Source organism: Miscanthus floridulus, chromosome 18 (genome assembly GCF_019320115.1).
Source record: "Miscanthus floridulus cultivar M001 chromosome 18, ASM1932011v1, whole genome shotgun sequence".
Lineage (NCBI taxonomy): Eukaryota > Viridiplantae > Streptophyta > Magnoliopsida > Poales > Poaceae > Miscanthus > Miscanthus floridulus.
Window position 1 is genome coordinate 127938776 of NC_089597.1, and position 19808 is coordinate 127958583.

Consider the following 19808-nt stretch of genomic DNA (forward strand, 5'->3'; position numbering starts at 1 on the left):
TGACCTGCTCATCCTTGCTGTGATTACTAACAAACGTTTTAGCCATTGTCTATTTGTAGCTAACAGGCAGTTGCTGGAGCCCAACGTGCGGTCCACGACGATCAGCTCTCACAGACCCTCAGTTTTGACAGTGCGGTCCAGGACGATCAGCTCTCACAAACCCTCAGTTTTGACAGTGGCTCACCAGCCAGCCCTCCTTGTAAGGACCGTGGACGCTGCAGAATTTGGACCAAGAAAAGCTCAGGCTCATCGGCACCCAGTGACCGACGAGGAGGAACCGGGGGCAAGAGGCAAGCTGCAATGGCGACGAGGAGCACGGCGGTGAGGGCTGTCCCGCTGTGCCTGTGGCTCGCGCTCGGCGTGGCCACCCTAACGCTGCCCCAGGTGCGCCTCCATCTCCATCTCTATCTGTTTGCATATGCCTCCCATTTGCCACTGCTCATCACTGGCATAGTGGCATTGTTGTCCTGAGATCCCTTCGTCTATGCTGTGCATCCTATTGCTGTTGCCACCACCACCGTCACTGGCATTGCTCATCGTTTATGCATTGGCTGTTCACAGGCACATGCAGCAGAGGCAGACGCGGACCTCACCAAGATCACCAGCAAGGTCTTCTTCGACATCCAGATCGATGGCAAGCCCGAAGGTTTGTTTGTGCATGCAAATACGTGGCGGCCCTTCTGAGGCTGAGTTTTGACAGCCCTAGTTGTATCATTAGCCGTGCGGATTGATTCCTGAATCTGTTGATGCTCCAACCTGACTAACATTGGAGTGATCATGGATTTTCATAGGCCGGATTGTCATTGGACTCTTTGGGAAGACTGTTCCCAAGACAGCAGGTATATGCAAATGTGGTATTGTTTTTCGTGTGAACAAATGTTGGGTCTCAAATGTTAACTGTATTTGTGTATTTTTCTTTTCAGAGAACTTCAGAGCACTTAGCACAGGTATGATTCCTAACTACCACTATCATGTCCCAACCCCTTACTTACCATGCAGTACTGAAACATATTCCTACCCAGTCTAGAAATGGCAGGCTACTTATGATGTCAAAATGGGAATGGTAAACATTAGGTTCCAGTCATTTCTTTTACGAAATTTCTTACTGGAGAGAGAGATCCCTCCATAATAACGGTTTGGCAGTACACCGCTCTCTCTGATTCCTGTCATGTATTGTAAAGCACCCTCAACTTCCATGTTACACAGGGGAGAAAGGAATTGGTGCTTATGGCGAACCTCTGTGGTACAAGGGATCCACATTCCACAGGATCATCCCAGGCTTCATGATTCAAGGAGGCGATTTCGTAAACCACAACGGAACGGGCGTTGATTCCATCTATGGCAAAGACGTCTGGCCTGACGAGAACTTCAAGCTCAACCACGCCGAAGCTGGTGGCTAACTGTGCTAACGTGAAATTAACCTTCTTGAAACACTGGTCGTCAGTCCTCATGTCTGATCAACTGCATTGCAGGTACCGTATCCATGGCCAATTACGGGAAAGATACAAACGCAGGCCAGTTTGCCATCACCACTGTAGAAGGAAGCCGGTAATCTTCCCTTCTTCTTCAATGGTTCTTGAGCATCATCACTAGTCTTTATTTTGTAATCGCCGCAGCACCATTTTAACTTCTACAAAAGAAAGATTTTCTTTGCTCTCTCTTGAGAATTAATGCTTGTCACTGATCGTGCTTTACTTCTTCGTGCAAAGGTTACCGAAGAAATTGGATGGGGTACATGTTGTGTTCGGCAAGGTGGTGAGTGGAATGGATGTGGTCAAGAAGATTGAAGCTCAAGGCCAGCCGAGTGGTGTGCCCAAGGCCAAAGTCCTCATAGCTGACAGCGGAGAGCTGCCCGGATCTGATGAGCTGTAACCATCCATTTCGATGGAAACTAAGAGCTGCCCGCAAACGAGTTGTTTTTCAGCGTGGAATTGTGACCACCGTGGTCTTGTTTGATTTGGTTGGAGCCATTTTATGTTGATGACTACAATGTCTAGTTCATATATGTGCTTATTATTGGGGAATTAGAATGGTGAACAAACAAAAGCGTAGTGATCTCTTCTTTATTTAATTTATACGTTGACAACTCCCTTGTTCAAGAGAAGATGCAGGTTAAACTGCTGGTTTATACTATGTTCTAACAGCGGAGTTGACATGAAACTAAACAAACATTATCCACATGATTATGAACCAACACCACAACCGTCACCAAAAAACTAAAAGAGAAACAACCAACTTATCATCCATTCATCCTATACAACATGGTAGCCAAGAGCCATCCTGCATGCATGCTGCAGGAATTTCTTTTTTTTTTTCTCGAATACGCAAAAGATTTGCGTATCATTGTAATTAAGTGCAAGAGTTTGACCGTACAAACGACACGCTTCTGATAAGCGCGCTAGGTGGTCTTACAGCTATTACTGGACCTACCTAGCAGGCTGTTACAAACTTCGATATTACATAAATGGTAAACAATCGAACTAAAAGCACCGCTGCAACCTACGGAGCTGGGCGGCCCCGCTGCTGGTTGCGCGATCCTCCTCCGCCATCCGAGAAGAGCGCTCTTCTACCCGTCCTGTTGTTGGTCGCTGGGAACATCTCGTCCAGGGTTGCCACGTGGCTCGGCGTCAAGTTCCCTGCGAATATGGTGTCGTATGCTCCCTTGGACGCAGACGACACTGGAGCTGCCGGCGGCACAATGCCCATCCTCTACATGAGGAGTACCGCGCCCCGCTTGAAAGTCGGTATGTGCGCCAGCGGCTGCGCAGCAATCCGTCTGCTCCTGATGGGCAGAGGCCTTCTGGTTGCTGCCTTCTGCCGCGGTGGAGTGGCGATTAAGGGCTACCCTCGCTTGAGCTGCACCTCCTCGGTAAACCGTGCAAGACGCCGAGCGGCCTCACGCGGCATGGGCGTCGCATCACTGGGGTCAGGCGTGGCTCCGTCCTTCGTCGGCGTAGAAGGGTTAGGTGTGGCTTGGGCGACCGAGTGGCCATCCTGCGTCGGCGTAGAACCCGCCGTGTGATTGGCTGGCTCAAACCTAGGTGGCTAGGCCTCACCATCCTCCCCAGGTGCCACAGCACCCGCGACAACAGGTTGTCCCATCAGTGAAGGTGTGTCCTGCACAGGCGACGATGGAGGCGGGTCTGTCGCGTACTGAGTAGCCTTCACCGGAGAACTGGTGTCCACCAACGAAGCTTGAACCTCCTGTGGGACGGATGCCACAGCATGCTGGCACCCCGTCACTGGAGTGACCGCTGGCCGGCTCATGACGAGCGAGGCGGCAAGCTCGTCCAGCATCGGGTCGACCGAGACGAGCCAAGTGAGAGGGCCTGCGCCCACGCACAATGTCTCCGCCAGCGGATCTAGCTCGAGGAAGCGGCGTGTGGCAGTCAAAGGAGAGGCGTCGTTGGTGTCGGCAGGCGCACCCATGCGGATGTCCGTCGCTGGCTCGCCCCTGCGCCGCCGACATCGTCTCCAACGTCGACGGTTGCCGTCGGCACCCCCATGCCTCCCTGTGCGGTCCCGTCCGAGGTCGGTGGGCTGCCGAGGGGTGCGTGTTGGGAGGCCAGTGCTGTTGGAACTTCAACAAGAGGGAGAGGGCGAGGAGTTCTCCATAGCTATGGATCTATTGGAAACAACAACAAAAAATAAAAGAGAAACAACCAACTTATCATCCTATATATACAACATGGTAGCCAAGAGCCATCCTGCATGCATGCTGCAGGAATTTCCACGAGAGGGAGAGGGAGAGGGAGAGTGCCACCACCCGTCACTGCTTGATGGTTTTACTATCACCTGTGGATCTATTGGAAAGCTTATCGTCAAACTGTTGTAAATGAGATGGCATGGATGACATAGGGTTGAGGTTTATGCAAACATGAAATGTGGTTTATTATTGGTTATGAAATCTTGTGGTTGTAGTAGATTATTACGTGCTACCATTGGAAAATTATATAAATAGACTACCCTTAAATAAATTTGTCGGAAAAACAATGGTATCAAATATGAGGCTAACAAAAGTGAGGGCACAGGCGCGTAGGCGCTCAACCGCTCATGTTGGTGGAACATCACTAATTATTTTTCACCTCAACTCGGATGAATTTTCTTCAATTTCACCATAGGTCTTTAACTTGACCGACGGTGTCATCTCGGTCCCTGAACTTTCAAAGTATAAGATCTCTGGTTAGAGGGTAAATAGGCCTGTTAAAACAAAACTTAACCAAATGTCAAATTCAACCCACGACACTGCTGCTCTGAGCCCGTGGTACTGCCGGGCCAGAACAGCGGCACTACCGCACCTGCAGACAATTTCATGATATAGTTCAAAATCTATGGATGGAAACTTAGATCGGAGAAATTACTGAGCTTACTATAGGGTAGTAGATCACAGATTAACATCACAAAGTGGTAGTACAAGTGTATGCAAGTAGATTGACCTCAAACCCTAGAAATCACCTCAACAACAATATAAAATGCAATGAAAGTAAATCAAGCACAAGGTGACACAAGCATTTATCCCGTAGTTTAGCTCGCCACCAAGCCTTACCTAAGTCCACGTTGTAGAGGTTAGCCACTAAGGCTTAGGGCTTTGTAACCCTTCCTCGATCTCAAGTCAAGAGAGTTAACTCTTGAGATGAGGGGTGAGTTTACTAGCTTTAAGATATGGTTACAAACTTCTTGGGGCTGCCATACAAATTGGCAAGCGCCACGGGCGTCGCTCTAGCCGGCTAGGAGCAAGCTCCAAGAGTACCAAACACAATCCATCGGCTAAAACGCGAACCAAGTGCTCTTAGGCTTTCGGAATAAATGAATCTGCTCTCTAATCGAGTTTTGGAGCCTTTTCTCTTAAGGATTGATAGGGAAATCACAAAAGAATGTTTGGGAGCTCAAGGTCACCAATAGAGAAAAAAGAGAACAAGAACTGAGTAGCTGGGGCTGGGCAGAGGTGGAAGAAGAGCCATTAGAGGGGTGTGTGAGAAGTATAAATACCCCAAACCCCAACGGTCAGTTAAGTCGCGGCAGTGCCATGGCTCAACTGCGGTAGTGCCGCACTGCAGCAGTGCCTCTCTTCAGGTGCGGCACTGCCACACCAGGCAAGACAGCAAGGGTGAAAACAGTGAAAGTTAGGCTGTCTTGGCTGAGTAACGGAGGAAGTATGTGTATAAGATTGAGCACTTGGTTGCACACTTTAGCAAGTTTATTATGTCCCCCTTTATAGTACGGTATTCCTATACTCAAATTCGAAATATAAAAGAATTTAAACCTCCTTTGAGTTTGATGTCGTCACTATTTGTAATCAGGGGCTCCTCTATTTTGTATAATATACTCGATTGTAAATTCCATGCTTGTCATCTCGATAAATCTCATTAGTCCTCTAATTGCGCGGTCATTATCACCAAAACCCACAATTAGAGCTTGATTGCACTTTCACAAAATGATATCTGTGGATCTCTAAACTTGTCATCCCACTCCATGAACTTCCAATGTGATCACCGCCGGTTCCTAAGCTTGACCGATGGTGTCATTCTGGTTTCTGAACTTGGTTTTGAGTCTCATATGGGTTCAAAAGGAGCCTAATAACCCACTCTATATGCTAACATAGTAAGTTGACGTTTGACGTAGACCCGATATGCATGTGGAATATATCTATATTTTAACTTTTTAGAGGTTTAAAATTCACCATTGATCCCTAAACTTGGCAGGCAGTGTCATCACGGTTCACGGGGTCCACTTGTCAAAGATAAGGAATACAGAGGAGAGGCAGACCCCACGTGTTGGGTCGCACCGTCAGCATATAGAGTGCATTAGGCCCCGTTTCGACCAAATGAGACTGAAAACTAAGTTTAGGGTCTAGAATGACATCATTGGCCAAGTTTAGAGACCGACGGTGATCACATTGGAAGTTTATGACTGTGACGACATCGTTGACCAAGTTTAGAGATTTACACAAATCACTTTGGAAGTTTGGGGACCAGGATAACACGACTAGTTTAAGTTTAGGGAGTGATGGTGAATTTTACTCGTTGTATAACCATTCAAATATTTCCCTGTCACTGCGGCTGCCTACTATGTGCCAGCGAATTTTGCAGTTGTTGATGCTCTTGCTTCTATTACCGGCAAGCCGTGGCAGCGTCTATTTGTAGCCGACAGAATGCAACACACAGGCAGTTGCATGAATCCAACGTGACATCTATAATTGGTAGGGCCATCACTATTTCTGCCTGGCCCACTTGTCAGCCAGCGCCATCCCTCTTCCTTATAAGGAAGGAAAGGATCGAGAACGCGACGCTAGCTGCAGGGAGCTAGAAGAGAGAGCCGCAGGTTAGCCGGCGACGAGGAGGAACGAATCAGAGGCGCCCAGGAGACCCGGCCGCGATGGCTCCGCGCAGCTCGGCGGCGACGTGCCTGTGGCTCGCTCTCGCCGCGGCCACCCTGGCGCTGGCCCAGGTGCTCGATCGATCATTCGCTGAAAGTCTCCGGCTAGCAGCTCCTCTGATGCATGCCATGCCATTGTCGCTGTTCAGGCGCAGGGAGGATCAGCGGCGGACCTGGAGAAGGTTACGGCCAAGACCTTCTTCGATATCCAGATCGACGGCAAGCCTGCAGGTTTGTCCGTGCATGCATGGTTACCATTTCATGCACCTGAACATGCTATCAGAAATTCAGAATTTTCGGGGCTGAGATTTGCCGGCTTGATTATCTTGAGATGATATATTGCTCTCCCTCTCCCTGCATGTTGCATGGTCATACTGAATTACTGATGCTCGATGCCGCTCCTAATCACAACTTAATTTCACATGCACACAGGCCGGATCGTGCTAGGACTGTTTGGGGACACTGTTCCTAAAACAGCAGGTACTATATGCATATATATCATCTCAATTTGCTAATAATACTAGTTCACAGGTGAACAAATGTTGTGTTACTGTTTTTCTTGTGAGTTGTTGGTAGGAACGCTAACTACTGTCCATGTGTACCTTTCCGTTTTCTTACAGAGAATTTCCGAGCACTTTGCACAGGGGAGAAAGGAATGGCCAAGTCCGGCAAGCCTCTGTGGTACAAGGGATCGACATTCCACAGGATCATCCCAGGATTCATGATCCAAGGAGGCGATTTCACAAACGGCAACGGGACGGGGACTGAATCCATCTATGGCAGCACGATCTTCCCTGACGAGAACTTCAAGCTCAACCACACTGAAGCCGGTACTTACATACTGACTACCAAAACGCTGAGCTGAAACCTGAAACCTCTGATGAACAAGAACTGAACTGTGTGGGATCTGATCGGTCTGCAGGCACGCTGTCCATGGCCAACTACGGGCCAGACTCCAACGGCTCCCAGTTCTTCATCACCACTGTAGAAGAAAACAAGTAATAATCAATCCCTTACCCCCTACAGATCTCTTTCTCAAAAAAAAATCAATCCCTTGAATGTTCTTGAGCACAGCTGTGATGAGTTTACATGCATTTCGGTTTGACTTTTGAGATTGTTTATTGTCGCTGATATATGGTGCCTACTACCTGCTACTTGGTTAATTTTGTGCGTGCAAATTGAAGGTTGCCGAAGAAGCTGGACGGGAAACATGTTGTGTTTGGCAAGGTGGTGGAAGGGATGGACGTCGTCCGCAAGATCGAAGCTGAAGGCCAAGCGACCGGCGTGCCCAAGGCCAAGGTCGCCATAGTCAACAGCGGGCAGCTCACCTGATGCTGCCCATCATGATCTCTGATCTGATGATGAACTCATGATCCATCCATCTTGTTAAGAAACCAAATATGGTTGTGTTTTTCAGTGTGCCGTCCCATGTTGTTGTTACGGTGCGGAGGCTAGACGCCATTGTATCGCAACTCTCACTTCTCTCTTAACGAAACACATGCAAAAAAAAAAAAATGTTGTTGTCACAGTGGCACTCCATTTGTTTGGTTGGAGTTCTTATATACTACTCTCTCATTTTCTAAATTGTAAGTCGTTTTGGCTTAGCTTTAGTAAAGCTTATGAATCTAGGAAAACCAGAACAACTTTGCTTATCTAATTTCACTGAAAATTTTATATGATGAAGACTAGCAAAGGCCACTTGCTTTGCTTGTATAGATTATGTTAACATGTACATGCACCGAGAGCCGTTTTAAATACATGATTTTTATAGAAATCGTATATAAATTTCACAAGCATAACCACTCAAGTGAGTGCCCACTGCCTCTGCCTCTGCCTCTGCCTCTGCCGTTCGGGGCGGAGCAAACAGAGCCGTCACACTGACATGTAGGACCCAGGGATCGTGCCTGCCCCACATGTCAGCCAGCAAGGGGCTTCCTCTGCTGCTCTCATTTGGTGGTTTCTCTCGTGGACGAGGGGAAGACTGCAGAAGTGCGGCAAAACGATCAGATCTAGCAGAATTCTCTCGACCTCATCGGCGGCGGCGGAGGAGCGTGCGGATCGGAGATGGCGCCGAGCGGGTGGAGGAGGAGCGCGGCGGCGCGGGCCGCCTGGCGACCCGCCACGGTGTGCCTGTGGCTCGCGCTCGCCGCCGCCGCCCTGACGCTCGCCCAGGTGCTCGTCAACCTCGTCCGTCCCTTGCCCACAAGCCCATGATTTGCTCCTCCAACCTCTCTCCCTGTGTTTTTTTTCCCGATCTGATTAGAGACTGCGCAGGATTGCTCGTCGATATGACTATTACTGACGCTTGCGCTAGTTTCTGAATGACTGAATCTGTTGGATCGGGATCCAAGCAGCTAACCGTTGTGTTTGGCTGCTGATTTGTTAGGCTAAGAAGGACCTGACGGAGGTTACCCACAAGGTCTACTTCGACATCGAGATCGACGGCAAGCCCGCAGGTTTGTGGCGGCACCCTCTCACTTTCTGCAATGTCAGATACCCAGATCAGCACGCTACGTCGTACCAAAGTGGAGCAATAGGACGACTTCAGATGTCTACCTATTTGATTCCACTAGTTTATGTTGCACTCTACTCACATTAGATTGGTGTCTCTGCTCAACCACCAGTGCTTAAAGCCTTACAGTATAAAGTCATTTGTTTCTGTTGCATACAGCATGCCATGTGGAGTGATTGCTGCTGCTAGGTTTATCCGATTTTATATTGGGCATATGCCTATGCTTTGTTTTCTTTGGTCTTATAAGTTATTTGTATGAAGGAGAAATGTCAACATGGTGTTTGTGTATGAATGTCGTTCCTCCACTTACTAACTGATTGACTCATCGGTGCTTACTTGCTTCTGAACTGTCATAGGTCGGATTGTCATGGGGCTTTTTGGGAAAACTGTTCCTAAGACAGCAGGTATTATCAAGTTATTATTAACAATTCGATACTATTTTCACATGGGATAAGAGAAAACTAATGGACCTTCTTGTTTTCCTACAGAGAACTTCCGAGCTCTTTGCACAGGTATGTTATATGTTAAGAATGTTATTATTACCCTTGTTATAGTTTCCTAACGATTAAAGTCGTGGTAGTTGGCAGTCTTAATTGAAATTGTTTTGTGATGCACCATAGTATAGTTTGGTCACATCCAATAAAAAATGGGCAGCTTCTCCAAACAAAAAAACTAACAGATGTGCACATTCTTAATCTTATTTTGTGGGAAAAGTAAAAATGAACATCATCAATTACAATAGTGTTATTGCATTCATCATATATAAGTACAATGTTATTTTAGCCTGCCATGTGCCATATAATGGAAGAGGTCCCATTCCGAATAGTGAATAGTTTTACATCTGTGAAATATCTTTCTAAGTGATGTCTTATTAAATAGGCTCAAGTCACTTGTTTGGTTTTGGTTTCATGTGGCTCTGAACTTTCTTGTTATACAGGAGAGAAAGGAGTTGGCAAGAGTGGCAAAGCCCTCCACTACAAGGGAAGTACATTCCACAGAATTATTCCCAGCTTCATGCTCCAAGGAGGTGACTTCACTCTTGGGGATGGGAGGGGTGGTGAATCTATCTATGGCTTGAAGTTTGCTGATGAGAACTTCAAGATCAAGCACACTGGACCAGGTGATCAATTATGCCTTAGAATTTTTTAGGTGGCCCTGAAAAGGGATCATATCTGTTACATAGAAATAATTTATTTGAGTGGTTTGTTACTTGTTAGGATTTTTTACTACTAGGTTTGTTAAACTCATAACATGTTGTTGGTGACTAATTCTTGCGTCAGGCCTTCTGTCCATGGCCAATGCCGGGTCAAATACAAATGGATCTCAGTTTTTCATCACCACTGTGACAACAAGCTGGTAAGTAATATTCACAGGTCTTTGTAACAGTGACCTTATTTTCCTCCAATCTTGACTGAAGGTTTTTCTTAATCTGTTGAAGATTTATGCTGATTACCTCCTGCTTTTATTTTGTGTGTTAGGTTGGACGGGAAGCATGTTGTGTTTGGCAAGGTGTTGTCTGGAATGGATGTTGTGTACAAGGTCGAAGCTGAAGGCCGGCAGAGCGGGCAACCAAAGAGCAAGGTTGTCATAGCAGATAGCGGCGAGCTGCCGATGTGATGAGCTGAACTGATGTTCCATCTTGAAGCATAATAAGAAGTTGCTAGTGGTCGTTTGTCGTTCTAGAACTGTTATTAGTGTTCTGTTTACTACAGTGACTTTCTTGTGTACTTAGTTGGAAAGTTTTAAAAGGTTGAACTAATGGGTCTCACACTTCTGCATCGTTTTCAGTTTCATCTGCTAGAATAGTCTTGTGCTTGTTTATTTACTACGCCATCTTAGAAGTAAAATGTTCTATTAAATATTGAATTGAATAAGGTTAGTTGAAATGCGTCTGGTGGAGGCTCCATGGAATCAAGAACGAGCATACATCTGCAAGTGTTGATAGTACATGAGCAATACTTTGCTATCTTTGGTGTTAACAATGATGTATGTATTGTATGAACAAACCTCGAACGTATGAGGGTGCACCACACACTCCATCTCGAATGCCATTTTAAAAAAGCACACAATTTTTAATCACACAGTTTTTCAAAGGTGTTCGTAAGATATCAGACCTTGAACATTGCAGCGACCAGACCTTCGACTTTAAGCGTAGACGTGTTTGCTAGGGTCCGATTCTTGTTTTTATTTTTTATCTGAATTTTTTAACCATATTTTAATTAGAATTATTTGGTGGAACCTAAAGATCAGGTCGCTAATTCAGATCAAATGAATTGGAATATAGCAAATCAACTAAAATGTCATTTCTCTCTTCTGGTTCACAAAACTGAAGAACTAGAATAAAGTGAAACACCTGAAATGTCATTTCTCTTTTCTAGTTTTGTGAACGAGCTTGTGGATCGGTGGTTGGCTCACCCTAGTGTGAACCAACTGATCGGGAGTTCAACTCCTTGCGTGTCTCACATACGTAAAATTGTGTGTTGTAAATAAACTGTCTCATCGACAATGTTCATGGCTGGTCGGGAGCTTTTTTTTTTTTTAGAAAAGCTGGTCAGGAGCTCGACTCCCTGCGTGTCTCACATACTTAAAATTGTGTGTTGTAAATAAACTCTCTCATCGACAATGTCATGATTTAGGGGGTTTTGTCGGCTAGCGTGGTTGAGATCTTCTATCTTAAAAACAATACTCTGGGAGAGGTCATACCTCAGCTGGTCCAAACCGAAGCTGAAGTGTTTTTTGTCTATTTCTTGTGGAAACGTTTTTCAATTGCCATGCCGATTCTATCAAAAAAACAGAAATGGTTCTCTCAGCCAAACATGTCTTAACATGACTACATGAGAGAAGAAAAATGAGGCAATCGAGGTAGCTATAGCCGCACACGACATGACTTTTTTTGTCAGACCACCTCTTTATCGTGTGCACTATCAAACACCTAAAACTCTCTCTTCTGGTTCCAAAGGATGAAACTTTTTGTTTGAATCTAATGAAGATATATCCACTCATGTTGTGTTTGGCATGGATTCTATCGATTTTATCCGTTAATAGCATTGATCCTCTCAATCCAATTGCGCACTAACATGAGAGTGCAGAAAAATATCACACGCACGAGTTAGCAGTGGTCCACACACGAAATAAAGTATTTTGTCCGAACGCTTCTTTACCTCGCACTAAACAAACACCGAAAACCTAAATTGCCATTTTTTTAATATATAATTCAAAAACGCTAGAAGTTTTTGCCTGATTCCTATAGAATCGTTTTGTGTTGCGTTCGACATAAATTCTATCTAAAAATGGAAGTGATTCTGTCATCCAAATGTTCCAGAGACAAGGGAGATATCATGCTTGCAAGGGATATATGACACACGTGAATGAAGGCGTGCGAGGCATATACGACACACGAAATGAAATACTTTGTCTAAATGCCTCTATCTCGTAAAATAAACAAACACCTAAAACGCCAAAACTTCAAAAAATTTTGTCTGATTCCCATGGAAACTTTCCCGACCGTGTCGCATTTGACATAGATTTTATCCAAAAACTACGTGACGGGTCACGCGATTGGGGAGCGCCCGACCCGTCGCCCTCCTCGCGTTTGCCTCCTCCCCCTGAGCTCCTCCCTCCCCTCCTGTCGATACGGGACCCACAGGATACCCCGCAAGGGAGAGAGAAGATCTAGTTCAACTAGGATTCTTCCCATGTAAATTTTAGTAGTAGAACTATCAAGTAATCCTACTAAGAAATCTCATTGTAAACAGACTAGGACTCTGGCCTCCTGACTATATAAAGGAGGGCAATGCTCCTGTCAAAAGAGAGAACAGAGCAGATCATAATCAATCCAACGCAAAGGCTAAGGCCGACTGGACGTAAGGTTATTACTCGATCTACGATCGAGGGCCTGAACCAGGATAAATCGGCTGTCTCTTGCGTAAACCGTCGAGTTCGGCATACGCCGAAGCCCGAACATACTGCCCCGGGTACCCCCGTGGCAGGCTATCGGTGGTAAAACATCGACAGCTGGCGCGCCAGGTAGGGGCTTTCGGCGACTTTGCTTCCGAGAGCTCGATGGACCTCGACAACATAATTTTCCCGACGGGATCAACTTTCATCTTCGGCTCATGGATCTGCGAGGCAGACAACAACGGCAAGCTTCAAAGCCATCTCCTCGAAGATCCAGATCATCTAAAAGAAGTTCCTATTTCAACAACTACAACGGATCAGCTCACCAGAAGATTCGCGCAGCTCATAGTATCCGAGTCAAATCGGATTTCACGACCACTCGTATCCGATTCGAATTCAAGCTCCAAGGCGAAGTTTTATCCGAGTGCTTTCAAGAAACCGAGTTCTTTTTTGGCAAGATTCCAGAGCACAACCCAAAACAACTCGGATTACCCCCAGAATTCTTTCAAGAAGTCGAGTTCTTTTCCATTTGGGCTCGACAACATGACAAAATCCTATCAGGGACAGGTCGAAAGATTTTTCAATCCAAGATTCGGGATACCACTGACAGGAGCTCAGGAGGGTCTCGTGCTAACGATAACATCGCAGGACTGTATCATCCACTGGCTGGATTCCGTTCCTGAGGGTAGCGGAACCCAACTAGCCAGCACCAAGCAAATTCGAGCTATAACAGAAATGGGCCCACCTAGAAGTGTCAAAGATGTGCAGAAACTAACAGGATGCATGGCGGCCCTCAACCGTTTCATATCAAGACTCGGCGAAAAGGGGTTACCTTTCTTTAAACTACTAAAGAAGACAGACAAGTTTGAGTGGACAATAGAGGCCGACGAAGCTTTCAAAAAACTTAAAGAATACCTCACTTCATCACCTATCCTGACACCTCCAAAGAAAGATGAAGATATGATGCTATATATTGCGACAACTCCTACCGTAATCAGCACAGCAATAGTCATAGAAAGAGAAGAACAAGGGCGCATGTATAAAGTGCAACGTCCCGTATACTACATCAGCGAAGTACTGTCAGAATCCAAAATCCGGTACTCGCATGTACAAAAACTACTCTACGCTCTACTCATTACCTCACGGAAGCTTCGCCACTATTTCGAAAGCCATAAGATTACCGTGGTGACAGATTTTCCACTCGGAGACATCCTACACAATAAAGATGCCACGGGGCGCATATCCAAGTGGGCAGTTGAAATTGGAGCTTTTGACATTAATTTCACCCCACGGAAAGCAATCAAATCTCAAGCCCTCGCCGATTTCGTGGCCAAATGGACAGAGATTCAACAGCCTTTATCAGATACAATCCTTGACCACTGGAAGATGTACTTTGACGGATCACTCAAACTAGGCGGGGCCGGTGCAGGCGTTCTCCTCATTTCTCCAGAAGGAAAACAACTAAAGTACGTCCTTCAGATATTATGGCAAGCTACAAATAACGAAGCAGAATATGAAGCCCTCATCCACGGGCTACGAGTGACGATTACCCTCGGAATAAAAAGATTACTCGTATACGGCGATTCAGCAGTGGTCATCAACCAAGTCAACAAAGATTAGGATTGCACCAAAGAAAACATGGGTGCTTATTGTGCTGAAATACGAAAACTTGAAAAACATTTCCAAGGATTAGAAATTTTACACGTCCTACGCGATTCCAACATTGCAGCAGATGTCCTTGCCAAGCTCGGATCAGACAGAGCAAAAGTTCCACCCGGTGTATTCATAGAAGAGCTATCAGTTCCCTCTATCAAACAACCCGGTGAAACAACACATGAAATTCAGGCTAAAGGCGTTCAGATCTTGATAATCAACACTTCATGGACCCAAGTTTTCATTGACTATATCAAAGAAAATAAACTGCCAGCAGATAAAGCAGAGGCCACACAAGTTGTTCGTAGAAGCAAAAACTACGTTCTAGTAGGAGATAAACTCTACAGAAGAGCAGCATCATCAGGAGTACTACTAAAATGTGTCTCATTTGAAGAAGGCAAAGAAATCCTAGATGAAATACACTCAGGTTGCTGTGGAAATCATGCCGCTTCAAGGACACTGGTTGGCAAAGCATTTCACACCGGATTCTACTGGCCAACTGCTTTGAAAGACGCAGAAGAGCTTGCCAAAAAATGCAAAGGTTGCCAAATGTTTGCAAGACAAGCCCACATACCAGCTCACAATCTTATATGCATCCCACCTGCTTGGCCTTTTTCCTGCTGGGGGCTAGATCAAGTAGGACCCCTAAAAAAAGCAAAAGGCGGCTTCGAGTACATCTTCATAGCAATCGACAAATTCACCAAGTGGGTTGAATACAAACCACTCGTGAAGTACAGCGCAACCAAAGCAGTCGAGTTCATCCAAGACATTATGCACCGCTTCGGCATGCCCAATCGAATCATCACAGATCTAGGCTCCCCTTTCACAGCTACAGAATTCAAGGGCTGGGCACAAGACTATGGTTTCAGTATAGACTATGCGTCTGTTGCACATCCAGAAGCCAACGGACAAGTAGAAAGGGCTAATGGACTCATACTAGCCGGATTAAAGCCAAGATTATACGAAGAACTAGTGGACTATGGGTCCAAATGGATTGAAGAATTACCGAAAGTAGTATGGGGACTATGAACTCAAATAAGCAGAGCAACAGGCTACTCACCTTTCTTCCTAGTTTACGGGTCAGAGGCCGTACTGCCCGCCGACTTGATCTGGACATCCCCAAAGATAGAGCAATACGATGAAGGAGAAGCGGAACACACAAGAAGATTAGAACTCGACAGCTCAGAAAAAATCAGAGTAAACGCTACCCTCCAATCAGCCAGATACCTACAAGGTTTAAGACGGCATTACAACAAGAGTACCCAACCTCGATCACTACAAGTCGGAGACTTAGTACTAAGAAGGATACAGAAGACTGACGGACGACATAAGCTACTCAGTCCATGGAAAGGTCCCTTCATTGTCACAAAAGTCACCGGACCAGGCACATACAAGTTAATAACCGAAGATGGAAAAGAAGTCAGCAATACATGGCACATCAGCCAGCTAAGAAGATTCTACGTGTAGAAACAACTCAAGAAAAAACAGATATGCAAGCCACAAGGGACCAACGTTCACAATCGACGAAAAGCAATACTCTTCAACAACATATGTAGTAGTTTATACTCATGATCAATAAAGATGGCATTCATCCACAGCATGTCTTGTCATGACCTTCAACGAGTTGTTTTCATGAAAAAAAGCAAAATGGCTGAAAACATGCCTGAGCATCCCGGCCGAGAGCAAAATAGCTGAAAAAACGCTTGAGCCCGCCGATGAGGGTAGCTAAAAGCTAACACCCGAAACAAAAAAACAAAATGGCTAAAAACATGCCTGAGCATCCCGGCCGAGAGCAAAAAAGCTGAAAAAACGCTTGAGCCCGCCGATGAGGGTAGCTAAAAGCTAACACCCGAAACAAAAAGCAAAATGGCTGAAAACATGCCTGAGTATCCCGGCCGAGAGCAAAATAGCTGAAAAAACGCTTGAGCCCACCGATGAGGGTAGCTAAAAGCTAACACCCGAAACAAAAAAGCAAAATGGCTGAAAACATGCCTGAGCATCCCGGCCGAGAGCAAAATAGCTGAAAAAACGCTTGAGCCCGCCGATGAGGGTAGCTAAAAGCTAACACCCGAAACAAAAAAGCAAAATGGCTGAAAACATGCATGAGCATCCCGGCTGAGAGCAAAATAGCTGAAAAAACGCTTGAGCTCGCCGATGAGGGTAGCTAAAAGCTAACACCCGAAATAAAAAGCAAAATGGCTGAGTTGACCGAAATTTAACTTCAAAAGACCCTCCAGCACTTCGTTCCGAAAAGCAAGAGACTCGGGGGCTACATCCAGATAGGAATACTTTTTCCTCAGAAAAGCACAAGCGCCACTCAAGAAAGCACTCGGATGCCGAAGTTTGTCAAGGCAACATTCTATACCGAGTCGTTTTACATAGCACAGGCGAAAGGTTGTTAACGCAAAGATCTACATCTAACAAGTCATAGCACGGACAAAGCACTCGACGGATCACAAAGGAGGAAGAAAAGAAAAGTACTCGACAAATCGAGGGGTCTCATCAGAATAACGCACAGAGTTGTTTTGCGGAGCAGAGATGGGAATAGGACAAAGTACTCAGCAAGTCAAGTAACTTCAACCGCACCCAGGCAAAGAATACATCAACAAAAATAAAGAATCTTCATTTAAAAAGGAGTGTAATATTACAAGGGGATGCTCAATCGAGTCAGGCATTGTCATCAGAAAGGGAAATGTCAATATTTAGACTGTCTACAGCCCTACTGGCTAGACCTTCGACCTCAGACTCCATCCTCTCAACGGCGTCAAGATATTCTTGGCTTTCAGCTTCTTCTGTTATCTTGGAGAGAGGTGCCTCTAGAGCAAGGACCCAGACCTGGGCCAGCACATTCTTGGTACATACTTGGGCACACCTCTTCGTGAACTCTTGGAAACGAGTCGGAATCCGGGGAATGAACTGCGCCCAAGATTGCCCGTCATCCGCTGGAGTCCGGAGGACATCGGCTACTGAACGAAAAGATTTCCACAAAACATTCCAATTCTCAGTAGCCGTCGCCAGCTTCCCGGACAAGCCTTCAATAGTTTTTTAGGCCTGCACAAGATCTCTGTCAGCTCCGCGCCTAATCAGCTTAGCAAGGGCGAGTTCTTCCTCAGCATGAGTAATTACCTCCTCAGCTCTATTATGACTAGAACGGACAAGGGCCCTCATTTCATCAATACTCTCCGAGAGCTTCTGCTTCTCAACTCGGAGAGCTAGACAGGACACCCAAGAACAAGTCAGCGGAAAAAGAAGTCAAAATACAAGAAGAAACAGGCAGAACCCGTGGCACCTTTGCATTCATTCTTCGCAGACTCCACCGCAGCATCTCTCTATTTCTCCGTCTCCACTACCCGGGCGCAAAGGGCTTTCTCCTCCTTTTGGTGCATTTGACGCTCCGTCTCTAACTCAGCCCGGAGGAGGTCAAGATCGGCTTTCAGAGCGTCCACCTCCGAAGACAACTTCCTCTCATTTTCAGATGAGAAAAAGAAGCCAGAATGATCACGAGAGAAAGACTGAGCAAAAAGAGGCAAAGAGAAACAAGGCGTAAGGATAGAAGAAAAACAAGCATGCAAAAGAGGAGTGGCAGTAAAACCTACCTGGAGCTTTTCACCAAAAGAAGTCGCGAGGGTCGACAAGCTCCCCCAGGCTACGGTCAGCTTCGATAACCGATGAGTGGCATCGAACTGTTGCACCACGTCACCAGAAAAGGAGGGGCCGCCGGAAGCAAGAGAAGGGGAAGGAGAGGCCGGCTGGGGCGAAGAAGGAACGACCAAAGCAACCTCCAGGGAAGCCGGAGCCAAACCCTCAGAAGGACCCGGCGCGATGGCCACAGTTACCTCCGGAGCGACCAAGTCTGCAACTCCGCCAGGTAGCTCTGAAGCCCCCGCGGCGACTTCATCAACAGAATGTTGTGAGTCTCGAGGCTCGGAACTCGTTGGCACGGCGGGAGGCAGAGAAGAAGTCGATGAAGAAATTAGAGAAGACGAAACACTAAAAAGTGATAAATGGAAGCACCAATAAAAACTAGAGGAAGGAAGATAAAAGCCAAAAAGATAAAGCTAGAATCTACTCACCCGACTACTTTTTTCTTCGCGAAGCCAAGAGAAAGCCTCGCAGGGGGAACCACGACGGCGAAGACGTCCCCGCCACCCGGCGACAGGAGCGGGACAGCCGACAATGGAGCCGCGGAAGAAGCCAGGGCTGGAGCCGTGGAAGAACTCCACACCGGAGGAGCGGTACAGCTCGGGACAGAGGCAACCAAAGAACTCGACACCGGAGCTTCAGAAGAAGTCGGTGCGGGAGCCTCGGAAGAACTCACACTAACTCGACACCGGAGCTTCAGAAGAAGTCGGCGCGGGAGCCTCGGAAGAACTCACACCCGACCTCCGATTACTTCAAAAAGTTCAAGACTAAAATTCAAAACAAAGAGGAGAAATTCAATGCAACAAAAATATGAAAAACAACTCACCGCCGCATGATGAGGGGGACTTCATCATCCTCTTCTTCCTCAGCCAACGAAACCAGAGCACCTGCTGAAAAGGAGATGAAAAGTACTCGGTTCAAGAGAGAAACATGAAAATAAAAGAACAAAGAGTATTAAATGTGCTCACCTAAGAGCATGCTAGCAACAACTGGAGTACCTGAGAGAGTACTTGGTTTGCGAGGCTTCTTGGAGACAGGCAAGCTAGATGAAGACCCGTCCATTCGCCCCCTCTTCGGGACACTGCGAGGACCACGAGGGACTGGACGAGGAACATATTCTTCATATACATCAACAAATCTGAAAGAAACCCCAGGAAGGGCTGTAAAGGTTTGAGACTTACTAATTGCAGAAGTACCAGCTAGACGATCCCCAGTCTCCGCCACGGTAGGGAGAACATCAAGGGGGATCGGATCGACAAAGTTCCGCCCAAGCTCCTGCAAAAAAAGATAAAACATCGAGACAAGGAAAAGCTAAGCAAGAACGGATGCAGCAAGAGTACATAAAGAACTCAAACAAAAAGATAGACAACTCACAGCTGGAGGCGGGTTGATGGCCGAGAACTCAGAGACGGCAGGAGGAATGACGCTCACTCCTTTCAGCATCTTCTGGAGGCGCTCGAGTACCTCCTCACTGGTCAGCTCAAGAGCTGGGACCATGCGTGAAGGATCCTCGGCCCTAGAATACTCAAAGCCGAGATGCTCCCGCTCTTTCAAAGGCTGAACCCGGCGACGAAGGAAGCTTGAAACAATACCAAAGCCGGTCAAACCCTGCTGTTTCAGCATGCTAATCCTATCAAGGAGTGGCTGGATCGCTTGAATCTCAGCAGGTGACTCAAGCTTCTTGTCCCATCGGTCATTCACCATAGGACCAGATCCGGAGTGAACGACA

The 19808-nt window shown here is 46.5% G+C and overlaps 3 protein-coding genes across 4 annotated transcripts; all 3 read left to right on the plus strand.

The window, feature by feature from the left end:
• The first annotated feature begins 145 nt into the window (after window positions 1-145).
• On the plus strand, window positions 146-2094 carry LOC136522632 (peptidyl-prolyl cis-trans isomerase CYP19-4-like). The gene is made up of 7 exons (XM_066516443.1): window positions 146-384; window positions 562-646; window positions 792-839; window positions 924-947; window positions 1207-1392; window positions 1473-1548; window positions 1710-2094. Exons 1-7 carry the CDS (start codon window positions 301-303, stop codon window positions 1870-1872), a joined length of 666 nt encoding a protein of 221 aa, XP_066372540.1. The 5' UTR covers window positions 146-300; the 3' UTR covers window positions 1873-2094.
• A 4209-nt stretch (window positions 2095-6303) lies between these two features.
• Window positions 6304-7884, plus strand: LOC136522631 (uncharacterized). The gene is made up of 6 exons (XM_066516442.1): window positions 6304-6447; window positions 6525-6606; window positions 6808-6855; window positions 6996-7205; window positions 7298-7373; window positions 7560-7884. Exons 1-6 carry the CDS (start codon window positions 6376-6378, stop codon window positions 7705-7707), a joined length of 636 nt encoding a protein of 211 aa, XP_066372539.1. The 5' UTR covers window positions 6304-6375; the 3' UTR covers window positions 7708-7884.
• Window positions 7885-8329: 445 nt separating this feature from the next.
• Window positions 8330-10690, plus strand: LOC136522630 (peptidyl-prolyl cis-trans isomerase CYP19-4-like). 2 transcript variants are annotated; one of them, XM_066516440.1, is made up of 7 exons: window positions 8330-8562; window positions 8762-8831; window positions 9244-9291; window positions 9376-9399; window positions 9825-10007; window positions 10168-10243; window positions 10366-10690. In XM_066516440.1, the coding sequence occupies exons 1-7, from the start codon at window positions 8440-8442 to the stop codon at window positions 10502-10504; spliced, it is 663 nt and encodes a 220-aa protein (XP_066372537.1). In that variant the 5' UTR covers window positions 8330-8439; the 3' UTR covers window positions 10505-10690. The 2 variants fall into 2 exon arrangements, with proteins under 2 accessions (XP_066372537.1, XP_066372538.1); XM_066516441.1 differs by having other exon boundaries at window positions 8333-8547.
• Window positions 10691-19808: the final 9118 nt, after the last annotated feature.